Source organism: Abramis brama (assembly GCF_963993115.1).
Source record: "Abramis brama genome assembly, chromosome: 23".
NCBI classification, from domain to species: Eukaryota; Metazoa; Chordata; class Actinopteri; order Cypriniformes; family Leuciscidae; genus Abramis; species Abramis brama.
This window is the reverse complement of record NC_139985.1, coordinates 29,581,941-29,595,790: the sequence shown is the minus strand read 5'-3', so window position 1 is coordinate 29,595,790 and position 13,850 is coordinate 29,581,941. Positions and strand designations below refer to the sequence as shown.

Here is a 13,850-nt window from a genome sequence, read left to right as displayed (position 1 = left end):
TCCTCTCAGGTAGCGCGTCTTTTCAAAGTGACAAGCAAGCAGCCTTGTCACCTGACCTGAATACTGCGCACTGATGCGCTAAAACGGACTTTTCGGGGCTTGTCGTTTCTGCTGTAAAACATGAACTCACGATGCCTTGACAGTGGAAGATACCGGCTTTTGTGACAAAGGGTTCAGTCAATCTTGTCAGGCGTCTATTTCAGCGGAGAAAAGTTACGTGAGGATGTGGAGTGTGTCAAAATAAAGGTACTGTATATCGATATTTTATGTGTGGTATCGATGCATCGTATCGTTAGACGTTTGATCGATGCATCGATTCATATCGATGTATTGTTACACCCCTATGAGAGAGTGTGTGTGTGTGTGTGTGTGAGAGAGTGTGTGTGTGTACGCACCCGCACAGGGATGATGATGTGGCTAGGACAGTGTGTCTGTGTGTGTGTGTGTGTGTGTGTACGCACCCGCACAGGGATGATGTGGCTAGGGCAGTGTGTGTGTGTGTGTGTGTGTGTGTCTGTGTGTGTACGCACCCGCACAGAGATGATGTGGCTAGGGCAGTGTGTGTGAGAGTGTGTGTGTGTGAGAGTGTGTGTACGCACCCGCACAGGGATGATGTGGCTAGGGCAGTGTGTGTGTGTGTGTGTGTGTGTGTGTGTGTGTGTGTCTGTGTGTGTACGCACCCGCACAGAGATGATGTGGCTAGGGCAGTGTGTGTGTGTGTGTGTGTGTGTGTGTGTGTGTGTGTACGCACCCGCACAGAGATGATGTGGCTAGGGCAGTGTGTGTGTGTGTGTGTGTGTGTGTGTGTGTGTGTGTGTGTGTGTGAGAGTGTGTGTACGAACCCGCACAGGGATGATGTGGCTAGGGCAGTGTGTGTGTGTGTGTGTGTGTCTGTGTGTCTGTGTGTACGCACCCGCACAGAGATGATGTGGCTAGGGCAGTGTGTGTGTGTGTGTGTGTGTGTGTGTGTGTGTGTGAGTGTGAGTGTGTGTACGCACCCGCACAGGGATGATGTGGCTAGGGCAGGGCACCACGGGGAGGCCGGTGTCCATTAGCATCTGGCGCAGGAGCTTGACGTTGCGCTGGTGTTTGAGGCGTAGCGATCGGCCCTCCTCGCTCTTCAGGATCTGGATGGACTGGCGCGCGCCAGCGAGGAGCATGGGAGGAAGTGATGTCGTGAAGATGAAGCCCGCGGCGTACGAGCGCACCGTGTCCACCAGCGCGTTAGTGCTAGCGATGTAGCCGCCCACACACCCGAACGCTTTCCCTGCGCACACACACCAGAACACACTCAGCACACAGGAAGAGGAAACACACGGATCATAACGAGCTCTGCTGTCGTCAAACACGGGATCGTCCAGGATCTTTTTTCATCCAAAGTTCTCCCTGTGTTCTCCCTGGGCTCTCCCTGTGTTCTCCCTGTGTTCTCCCTGGGCTCTCCCTGTGTTCTCTCTGTGTTATCTCTGCGCTCTCTCCGTGTTCTCTCTGCACTCTCCGTGTTCTCCCTGTGTTCTCTCTGCGTTCTCTCTGTGCTCTCCCTGTGTTCTCTCTGCGCTCTCCCTGCGTTCTCCCTGGGCTCTCCCTGCGCTCTCTCTGTGTTATCTCTGCGCTCTCTCTGGGCTCTCCCTGTGTTCTCCCTGCGCTCTCCCTGCGTTCTCCCTGCGTTCTCCCTGCGCTCTCCCTGCGCTCTCCCTGCGCTCTCTCTGCGTTCTCTCTGCGTTCTCTCTGTGCTCTCCCTGTGTTCTCTCTGCGCTCTCCCTGCGCTCTCTCTGTGTTATCTCTGCGCTCTCCCTGTGTTCTCCCTGCGCTCTCCCTGCGTTCTCCCTGCGTTCTCCCTGCGTTCTCCCTGCGCTCTCCCTGCGCTCTCCCTGCGCTCTCAGTGTTCTCCCCGTGTTCTCCCTACGCTCTCCCTGTGCTCTCTCTGCGTTCTCCCTGTGCTCTCTCCCTGTGTTCTCTCTGCGCTCTCCCTGTGCTCTCCCTGCGTTCGCTCTGCACTCTCTCTGTGCTCTGTGTTCTCCCTACGCTCTCCCTGTGTTCTCTCTGCGCTCTCCCTGTGTTCTCTCTGCGCTCTCCCTGTGTTCTCTCTGCGCTCTCCCTGTGCTCTCTCCCTGTGTTCTCTCTGTGTTCTCCCTACGTTCTCCCTGTGCTCTCCCTGCGTTCTCTCTGTTCTCTGCGTTCTCCCTGTGTTCTCCCTGCGCTCTCCCTGCGTTCTCTCTGTTCCCTGCGTTCTCCCTGTGTTCTCTCTGTGCTCCCTGTGTTCTCTCTGTGTTCTCCCTGTGCTCCCTGTGTTCTCTCTGCGGTCTCCCTGTGTTCTCTCTGCGTTCTCCCTGTGCTCTCCCTGCGTTCTCTCTGTTCTCTGCGTTCTCCCTGTGTTCTCCCTGCGCTCTCCCTGCGTTCTCTCTGTTCCCTGCGTTCTCCCCGTGTTCTCTCTGTGCTCCCTGTGTTCTCTCTGCGTTCTCCCTGTGTTCTCTCTGTGTTCTCCCTGTGCTCTCTCTGTGCTCCCTGTGTTCTCTCTGCGTTCTCCCTGTGTTCTCTCTGCGTTCTCCCTGTGCTCTCCCTGCGTTCTCTCTGTTCTCTGCGTTCTCCCTGTGTTCTCCCTGCGCTCTCCCTGCGTTCTCTCTGTTCCCTGCGTTCTCCCTGTGTTCTCTCTGTGCTCCCTGTGTTCTCTCTGTGTTCTCCCTGTGCTCTCTCTGTGCTCCCTGTGTTCTCTCTGCGGTCTCTCTGTTCTCTCTGCGTTCTCCCTGTGTTCTCTCTGTGCTCCCTGTGTTCTCTCTGTGTTCTCCCTGTGTTCTCTCTGTGTTCTCCCTGTGCTCTCTCTGTGCTCCCTGTGTTCTCTCTGCGGTCTCTCTGTTCTCTCTGCGTTCTCCCTGTGTTCTCTCTGTGCTCCCTGTGTTCTCTCTGTGTTCTCCCTGTGTTCTCTCTGTGTTCTCCCTGTGCTCTCTCTGTGCTCCCTGTGTTCTCTCTGCGTTCTCTCTGTTCTCTCTGTGCTCCCTGTGTTCTCTCTGCGTTCTCCCTGTGTTCTCTCTGCGTTCTCCCTGTGTTCTCTCTGCGTTCTCCCTGTGCTCTCCCTGCGTTCTCTCTGTTCTCTGCGTTCTCCCTGTGTTCTCCCTGCGTTCTCCCTGTGTTCTCTCTGTGCTCCCTGTGTTCTCTCTGTGTTCTCCCTGTGCTCTCTCTGTGCTCCCTGTGTTCTCTCTGCGGTCTCTCTGTTCTCTCTGCGTTCTCCCTGTGTTCTCTCTGTGCTCCCTGTGTTCTCTCTGTGTTCTCCCTGTGTTCTCTCTGTGTTCTCCCTGTGCTCTCTCTGTGCTCCCTGTGTTCTCTCTGCGTTCTCTCTGTGCTCCCTGTGTTCTCTCTGCGTTCTCCCTGTGTTCTCTCTGTGCTCCCTGTGTTCTCTCTGTTCTCTCTGTGTTCTCCCTGTGTTCTCTCTGTGCTCCCTGTGTTCTCTCTGTGCTCCCTGTGTTCTCTCTGTGTTCTCCCTGTGCTCTCTCTGTGCTCCCTGTGTTCTCTCTGCGTTCTCCCTGTGTTCTCTCTGTGCTCCCTGTGTTCTCTCTGCGTTCTCCCTGTGTTCTCTCTGTGCTCCCTGTGTTCTCTCTGCGTTCTCCCTGTGCTCTCTCTGCGTTCTCCCTGTGCTCTCTCTGCGTTCTCCCTGTTCTCTGCGCTCTCCCTGTGTTCTCTCTCTGTGTGTGTTCTCCCTGTGTTCTCTCTGTTCTCTCTGTGTTCTCCCTGTGTTCTCTCTGTGCTCCCTGTGTTCTCTCTGTGCTCCCTGTGTTCTCTCTGTGTTCTCCCTGTGCTCTCTCTGTGCTCCCTGTGTTCTCTCTGCGTTCTCCCTGTGTTCTCTCTGTGCTCCCTGTGTTCTCTCTGCGTTCTCCCTGTGTTCTCTCTGTGCTCCCTGTGTTCTCTCTGCGTTCTCCCTGTGCTCTCTCTGCGTTCTCCCTGTGCTCTCTCTGCGTTCTCCCTGTTCTCTGCGCTCTCCCTGTGTTCTCTCTCTGTGTGTGTTCTCCCTGTGTTCTCTCTGCGTTCTCCCTGTGTTCTCTCTCTGTGTGTGTTCTCCCTGTGTTTTCTCTCTGTGTGTTCTCCCTGCGTTTTCTCTGTGTGTTCTCCGCGTTCTCTCTGTGTGTGTGTGTGTTCTCCCTGTGTTTTCTCTGTGTGTGTGTGTGTGTGTGTGTTCTCCGAGTTCACCCTGTGTTCTCTGTGTTCTCCCTGTGTTTTCTCTGTGTGTGTGTTCTCCACGTTCTCTATGCGTTCACTCTTGTGTTCTCTGTTTTCTCTCTCTGTGTGTGTGTGTTCTCTACATTCTCCCTGTGTTTTCTCTCTCTGTGTGTGTGTTCTCCGCGTTCACTCGTGTTCTCTGTGTTTTCTGTGTGTGTGTGTGTTCTCCACATTCTCCCTGTGTTCTCCCTGTGTTTTCTCTCTGTGTGTGTGTGTGTGTGTGTGTTCTCCACATTCTCTCTCTCTGTGTGTGTGTGTGTGTGCTCTCCCTGTGTTTTCTCTGTGTGTGTTCTCCGCGTTCTCCCTGTGTTTTCTGTGTGTGTGTGTGTGTGTTCTCTCTGTGTGTGTGTGTGTGTTCTCCGCGTTCTCCCTGCGTTTTCCGTGTTTTCTGCGTGCATGTGTTCTCTCTGCGATCTCCCTGTGTTCGTGTGTGTGTGTGTGTGTGTGTGTGTGTGTTCTCTCTGTGTGTGTGTGTGTGTTCTCCGCGTTCTCCCTGCGTTTTCCGTGTTTTCTGCGTGCATGTGTTCTCTCTGCGATCTCCCTGTGTTCGTGTGTGTGTGTGTGTGTGTGTGTGTGTGTTCTCTCTGACACATTTCACAGACTTCCCACCGTAAACAGCAGAACACACAGACTCCGGCTCCACACACTGCTGATCGTCTAACATGTTTCTAGGCCACGTCTAGATTCTGCACTACAGATTACAGGGATAAAGGGTTTCCCGAGCTCTACGTGCCGGTCGTGACACTCAGCCTTCAGGGAAACTCAACCAGAGCAACACAACAGCGCTGGTTTCCAGGCAACAAGAGATCAGAGAATCCACAGGAGCATTGAGTGGCCGTTACACACACACACACACACACACAGCGCTCATGCTTCTCCTGCGGGAGCCGTTACTAGGGTCGGGTACCGAACTCGGTACTTAATGGCACCATCTGAATTATGTCAGTACTCTCATACCGATTCACATTAAATCAATCGGTGCCTGAGAAGCATCTGTGTGCGAGAGTAAGACTATTTACATACGGATCCTGCATGTTCAGCGTGTGTCTGTGTCTCTGTGTGAATGAGCGGAGCAGCCACACACACACACACACACACTGAAGCATGCGTGACACTCAGTGTTTTTCAGTCTCTGCAGTCTCATATATGAGAACATGAACTTCATCTCCTGAGCCGCTCTGTAAATGCTGATGAACTTCAGTGACTGTTATATCATTAACACACGGAAACTCAAAAGGTCTTCACCACAACCCGTCAAAATAAAAGTTTGGTTTACCTTCATGATATATTATTGTTGTACAGTAGAATTTAGATCTAATTTAATAATAATAATAATAATAATAATAATAATACTAACACTAATAATAATAATAATAATAATAATCATCATCATCATCTATCAAAACTGTATTCAAGTAATAATCACACGTTTTCTTCTATGTTGTAATTTTAACAGTATAAAGCTGAGTTGTGCCACATGTTGTTTGACAAAAAAAAGAAAAAAAAAAAAAGTTTAATTTCATATAAAAGATCAATTAAGTTCATGTTTTATGTCTTCATTTGATTACTAGAAAATTCACAACACAGAATTTGTGGAAAACAAAAACATTTCATAGAAAAAAAAAAGTATTACTAAATTGGTTGTTTTAATTAATTCTGAAGCATCCCAGACAATGGCAAGGCAGCTCTGGCATAATGCCAATAACACTTCTACAAATGACTTTAAAGTTATTGAGGTAAACATGCCTAAAGTACCGAATTTCAGGTACCGGTAAGAATGTAAACAGTACCCAACCCTAGCCGTAACACACACACACACACACACACACACTCACCCAGCGTGCCGGAGATGATGTCCATCTTGTGCATCACCCCGTCCCGGTCTCCGATGCCTCCTCCTCGGGGCCCGTACAGTCCCACCGCATGAACCTCGTCCACGAACGTGATGGCGCCGAACTCATGAGCGACGTCACACATCTCCTCCAGCGGACACACAGCACCTGACACACACACACACACACACTCCGTGAGCTCCTGAAGCGCTGACCCGTAACCAGATCCCCAGAGGCTCCCACTGACCGTCCATCGAGTGCACCGTCTCGAACGCCACGATCTTCGGGCTCGAGGGGTCCGACCGCTCCAGGAGCCGCCGCAGGTGCGCCGGGTCGTTGTGCCGGAAGATGAACTTCTTGGCGCCGCTGTTCCTGATGCCCTGGATCATCGAGGCGTGGTTCCCTGCGTCCGAATAGATCTCGCAGCCTGAGGACAGAACAGCTGATTAGATAAATAACTAGGGATGAACGGATCGCAGCTGATCGTGACGCGTACGGGTCGGCACGCATGTCCTCTGTCGGCGAGGGTTCTCTCGGTTCTGTCATGAGTCAACAGTTGAGGAAGAAACCGTGTGTGTGTGTCAGTTTATTCGGTCTTAAAGTGACAGCAGCCTAATATTCCTGCTGTCGTCTGTGTCGTTAATGCTAATAAAACAACAAAATACAGCTTTAACAAAGATGAAACTATATTTAATTTCAACAGTGAACAAATAGTTTTAGTTTACATTTAAGCTTAATTATTAATTTCTGTACCTGAATATTACAGTTAGACTTCGTAACTGTTATTTAGTATTAATCTCTGCTTGTAATGTGTGTATTTGTTCTTATTTTATTACTGACTGTTCACTTGTTTTTAATAATGTGTGAAGTTTATCAGTTAGGCTAGCAGTGTTTTCTGTGGTATCGAAGAACTTCAAGTGAGCTTTAAGTAATAAATGAAAAGCGTGTTGTGAGTTACCGGGCAGCATCTTGGCGAGCGTGAAGAGCGTGGAGTCGTTGGCCACGAAGCAGGAGGTGAAGAGCAGCGCCGCGTCTTTCCTGTGCAGATCCGCCAGCTCCAGCTCCAGGTCCACGTGGAACTTGCTCGTCCCCGAGATGTTGCGAGTCCCTCCGGCCCCGGAGCCGTGCTTCGCTAGAGTGTCCCTGTCAGAGAGAGCAGCACAGGCCTTCGTGAACACACACACACACTTCAGCACAGGCCTTCGTCAACACACACACACACTTCAGCACAGGCCTTCGTCAACACACACACACACTTCAGCACAGGCCTTCGTCAACACACACACACACACTTCAGCACAGGCCTTCGTCAACACACACACACACACACTTCAGCACAGGCCTTCGTCAACACACACACACACACACACACACACACACACTTCAGCACAGGCCTTCGTCAACACACACACACACTTCAGCACAGGCCTTCGTCAACACACACACACACACACTTCAGCACAGGCCTTCGTCAACACACACACACACACACACACACACACTTCAGCACAGGCCTTCGTCAACACACACACACACACACACACTTCAGCACAGGCCTTCGTCAACACACACACACACACACACACACACACACACACACACACACACACTTCAGCACAGGCCTTCGTCAACACACACACACACACACACTTCAGCACAGGCCTTCGTCAACACACACACACACACACACACACACACACTTCAGCACAGGCCTTCGTCAACACACACACACACTTCAGCACAGGCCTTCGTCAACACACACACACACTTCAGCACAGGCCTTCGTCAACACACACACACACACTTCAGCACAGGCCTTCGTCAACACACACACACACACTTCAGCACAGGCCTTCGTCAACACACACACACACACACACACACTTCAGCACAGGCCTTCGTCAACACACACACACACACACACACTTCAGCACAGGCCTTCGTCAACACACACACACACACACACACACACACACACACACACACACACACTTCAGCACAGGCCTTCGTCAACACACACACACACTTCAGCACAGGCCTTCGTCAACACACACACACACTTCAGCACAGGCCTTCGTCAACACACACACACACACACACACACTTCAGCACAGGCCTTCGTCAACACACACACACACACACACACACTTCAGCACAGGCCTTCGTCAACACACACACACACACACACACACACACACACACACTTCAGCACAGGCCTTCGTCAACACACACACACCTCAGCACAGGCCTTCGTCAACACACACACACTTCAGTGCAGGCCTTCGTCAACACACACACACACACACCTCAGCACAGGCCTTCGTCAACACACACACACACACTTCAGCACAGGCCTTCGTCAACACACACACACCTCAGCACAGGCCTTCGTCAACACACACACACACACACTTCAGCACAGGCCTTCGTCAACACACACACACACTTCAGCACAGGCCTTCGTCAACACACACACACACACTTCAGCACAGGCCTTCGTCAACACACACACACCTCAGCACAGGCCTTCGTCAACACACACACACTTCAGCACAGGCCTTCATCAACACACACACCTCAGCACTGGCCTTCGTCAACACACACACACACACACACACACACACTTCAGCACAGGCCTTCGTCAACACACACACACACACACCTCAGCACAGGCCTTCGTCAACACACACACACACTTCAGCACAGGCCTTCGTCAACACACACACACACACACACACACTTCAGCACAGGCCTTCGTCAACACACACACACACACTTCAGCACAGGCCTTCGTCAACACACACACATACACACACACACACACACACACACACTTCAGCACAGGCCTTCGTCAACACACACACACTTCAGCACAGGCCTTCGTCAACACACACACACACACTTCAGCACAGGCCTTCGTCAACACACACACACACACACACACACACACACTTCAGCACAGGCCTTCGTCAACACACACACACACACTTCAGCACAGGCCTTCGTCAACACACACACACACACACACACACACTTCAGCACAGGCCTTCGTCAACACACACACACACACACACACACACACACACTTCAGCACAGGCCTTCGTCAACACACACACACACTTCAGCACAGGCCTTCATCAACACACACACACACTTCAGCACAGGCCTTCGTCAACACACACACACTTCAGCACAGGCCTTCGTCAACACACACACACACTTCAGCACAGGCCTTCGTCAACACACACACACTTCAGCACAGGCCTTCGTCAACACACACACACACACACACTTCAGCACAGGCCTTCGTCAACACACACACACACACTTCAGCACAGGCCTTCGTCAACACACACACACTTCAGCACAGGCCTTCGTCAACACACACACACTTCAGCACAGGCCTTCGTCAACACACACACACTTCAGCACAGGCCTTCGTCAACACACACACACACTTCAGCACAGGCCTTCGTCAACACACACACACTTCAGCACAGGCCTTCGTCAACACACACACACACACTTCAGCACAGGCCTTCGTCAACACACACACATACACACACACACACACTTCAGCACAGGCCTTCGTCAACACACACACACACACACTTCAGCACAGGCCTTCGTCAACACACACACACACACTTCAGCACAGGCCTTCGTCAACACACACACACACACACACACACACTTCAGCACAGGCCTTCGTCAACACACACACACACACTTCAGCACAGGCCTTCGTCAACACACACACACACACACACTTCAGCACAGGCCTTCGTCAACACACACACACACACTTCAGCACAGGCCTTCGTCAACACACACACACACACTTCAGCACAGGCCTTCGTCAACACACACACACACACTTCAGCACAGGCCTTCGTCAACACACACACACGCACCTCAGCACAAAAACAACATCATATTCTGCATTAACAACATTCTATTCCAGGATAATTTCAGGAGCTGAAAATGTCCGAATGCGACGTTATCCCCAGTTGTGCAGAGACTCACGTGATGGTCTGCAGCACCCGCGGGTGGCGGCTCATGCCCAGGTAGTCGTTGCTGCACCACACGGACACGTGTCTCCTGAAGGACTGGCACTCGGAGTAATCGTCCGCCATCGGGAACTCCGTCGCTCGGCGGTTCACCGTCTTGAACACGCGGTACGTGTGATCGTCCTTCTTCTCCTCGATCTTCTTCTCAAAGAACTCGTCGTAGCGGAAGTTGGACACGGCTGAAAGAGAAGAGGACTGCGTTTCAGAACAGGTTTGCAGGACAGGAAGTGGTTTACAGCACAGGAAGTGGTTTACAGGAAGTGGTCATTATGGGACAGAAGCGCGTACTCTTGGGCATGTTCTCCTGCAGCAGATGCGAGACTCGAGCGGGTCGCTGCCTCATCAGCTTCTTCATGAGGTCTCCTCCCATCTTAGAGTTCAGCTCAGAGGCAGAGACGTCTGCGAAACAGTAACAGTCAGATCGGCAAACCGCTCGAACACAACACATGGACTAATATATAATTAAACTAGTATATAATTACATTTTTTATATATATATATATATATATATATATATATATATATATATATATATATATATATATATATATATATATATATACACGCTGTTAAAAAGGATCATGTAAAAGACTGTAAAAATGCTACGGTGAAAAACTGTAATAGATCCAACCAAACATTTAATGTAATTTTACAGTAAAATACCGTTCAATTTACAGTTTTTGGAAGTGAAAAAGAACAGGTCATTGAATAACTTACAGTGAAACACCGTAAATTGACATTCCCACAATTCCCTGCGTGACACTTCACATTTGATGTATTTTGTTGAAATAACTGTTTCTTCATAGTTTTTCTTATTTTTTTCTAATCAGTGATGTACATTAGGGTTTTATGTTACATTTAATGTTGTTAAATTGATGTTTATTGCATTTTTTTTATTTTATGTGTTACCATGACGGTGTTCAGTGTGTGTGTGAATGACACTGTGCAGCTTCTCTATATTAGTATCTCTCGTGGAAAAGCTGTTTGTGATGAGCTTTGATTGATCATGTGACTCATCTCCACTGTGATTGGTGGTTGTCAGTGTATTAAATTGGTACAAAACAGATATTAATACTTCAATAGTTCGGTAAATTAACATTATATCAGATGATGAAATACATTTTTTTACTGTAAATTTAAGTCTGTAAAACCTAAAATATTGCTACCGTATTTTTTACTGTAAATTTCTGGCAACCACGGTGGACGTTTTTTACCGTAAATTTAAAGATTTTTTTATTTTTTATTATTCTACATTTAACCTTTGCATTGGTCTGAACTAAAACGACAGACGCGCTGAATGAAAACGCACGTTCCCTCTCTGCCAGTAGGCGGCGCTGATGGAAGAGCATGAAAACACACCTTTGCGCACGGTGCGAACCTCAGACACGTCCTCCTGTAGAGCCAGGCTGGCCTGCCGCACCACAGCACTGTTGCCCTGGCCCATCTCTGCCGCCAGGAACGGGCACTTGGAGGAGGAGGAGCCGGTGGAGGCGGCGGGAGGGTGCGCCTCGGGGGCCAAGGGGACATCTACAGCACAGAGAACACACTTCAGCAAACACACACACACACACACACACACCTCACACACTCACATCTACAGCACAGAGAACACACTAAAGCAAACACACACACACCTCACACACTCACATCTACAGCACAGAGAACACACTTCAGCAAACACACACACACACACACACACACACCTCACACCTCACACACACCTCACACACTCACATCTACAGCACAGAGAACACACTTCAGCAAACACACCTCACTCTCTCACACTCACACACACACACACACACCCACCCACACTGACCGTGACCGCTGGAGGTCGTGGACCCGAGTGAGCGCACCAGTGGCCTCGAGGCGAGGTCTATCATGACGGGACACTTCACTCACACACACACCCCTACACACACACACACACACACACACACTGACCCTGACCGCTGGAGGTCGTGGACCCGAGTGAGCGCACCAGTGGCCTCGAGGCGAGGTCCATCATGACGGGACACTTCACGGCGTACGCCACCAGGCTCTTGCGGGTCTGCTGCAGGAAGGCCTGAGGGACGCGGGACAGGAACGGGCAGCGCATGAGGGCGTCCATGATGAGTCTGAAACACAAGAGGCTCGTCAGATCCGGCAGTCTCTGAGGACGCAAGTGTGAGCGTGTTTCTGCAACTCTCACACGATTGGCTCAGAGCCACGGCCTGAATCACATGATCACAGCTCACAGGGATCAAACCACTGTAATGCTGAACTCCTACAGTAATCTGACTCCAAACACATCTTCAACTGTAGAGGTGCTCAACACAAACACACACACTGTTAGACCATTACATCTGATGATTTCCTCATTCAGATCACTGTGATTAGGAGGAAAGCCTGTCAGGTCACTCATGATGATCTCTGATCAGTGTGTGTGTGTGTGTGTGTGTGTGTGTGTGTGTGTGTCACCTCTCCTGTGTGAAAAGAGCTGTGTGTATAAATGTATATATGTATATATATATATATATATACATAAACAAACTAAATATTTATGAATTCGAACTATGAATAACGTTAGTATTTGATAAATGAGCATTTGTCTTGTTCCCTATTGAACTCTCACTTCACTTCACGCGGTTTTCAGACACATCATGAAATAACATCTAGATTTGAAGATAATCTTCCGCTAAAGTAAAAGACTTTGACAAGTATTTGCTCTGACCAGGGGTTTAATAACGTTAACCCTTTAAAGCTCGTTTAGAAGAGCGACGCGTCCTTCGATGAAGCCGCGACTCTTTAATAAACAAATCACTTAAATAACTCACCTCACTGATGTCCGAGATTATTACTCCTTTCTATCACTGAGTCGCGCTGTCGATGAAGTGAGTTTTATCGCCGGTTTGTGTGTGTTCTGTGTGCGATGAGCGCGTTGTGTCGTTATCCTGCACTGAGGACGAACGAGAGGGCGAGCGGCGCACAGGGATTATATCCAACCATTAAATATCGCGAGACTTGCGTAACACTGCGCACCGGAATTGTAAAAAACCATAAAATATCGCGAGACTTGCGTCACACTGGCCGTCAGCGCACGCACGCCTATTTCCTTCCTTGAATTCATCATATCATAAACCATTTACAGTATAAAAACACTTTAATATTTCCTGTTAGGGTTGTGCCTCTAATATTTGTTTATGCTGTTAAATGGGAGTGTACAGGTAGAAAGTTGAGCAATACCAGGTACTTTAAGGGAGTTTGACGATAAGCCGTCACAGAAATATTGCACATCGAAAATGAAAATGCATACTTTAAAAGGCACGTATGACTCTTTCCTTCGCGGAACACAAAAGACAGATTACTATTTACTGTCATTGTACTATTGTTATTGTATTCTTGTAAAGCACTTTGAGAGGAAACTAAAAACGCGTCATAAAAAAATAAAGTTTATTATTATAGTTTATTATTTCCGCGTTTCGCACATCGTTTCAAAGCAGATTTCCAAGAATTCATGATGTTATAACATAGGCTATGATATACTGTTTATGACACCTAATTGTTCACATTATTGTATAGTTTAGGCCTACATATGATGACAACAGTGTGATTTGTACTATTTTTTTACCATATGAACGTGTAAAAAACAAGCTATAAATGTGAATGACGCATGAGACTGTCAGTTCCCAAATTTATGTTTAATATCTTGTGTTCCACTGAGTCATTGGAATGACATGAAGGTGAGGAATGGACCATTTTC

At 49.2% G+C, this 13,850-nt stretch overlaps 1 protein-coding gene across 1 annotated transcript in view; it reads right to left on the bottom strand.

Moving 5' to 3' along the window:
* alas1 (aminolevulinate, delta-, synthase 1) overlaps positions 1–13,089 on the bottom strand; it is a 16,068-nt gene extending 2,979 nt beyond the window's left edge. Inside the window, exons 1-9 of the mRNA XM_084100843.1 lie at positions 12,925–13,089; positions 12,053–12,225; positions 11,468–11,635; positions 10,397–10,507; positions 10,065–10,287; positions 6,997–7,181; positions 6,286–6,465; positions 6,042–6,206; positions 999–1,267 (exon numbers count right to left, since the gene is read on the bottom strand). Coding sequence (XP_083956969.1) covers positions 999–1,267; positions 6,042–6,206; positions 6,286–6,465; positions 6,997–7,181; positions 10,065–10,287; positions 10,397–10,507; positions 11,468–11,635; positions 12,053–12,218 — 1,467 coding nt within the window. The 5' untranslated portion in view covers positions 12,219–12,225; positions 12,925–13,089. The remainder of the gene's footprint in view (positions 1–998; positions 1,268–6,041; positions 6,207–6,285; positions 6,466–6,996; positions 7,182–10,064; positions 10,288–10,396; positions 10,508–11,467; positions 11,636–12,052; positions 12,226–12,924) is intronic.
* Between the last annotated feature and the right edge of the window lie 761 nt (positions 13,090–13,850).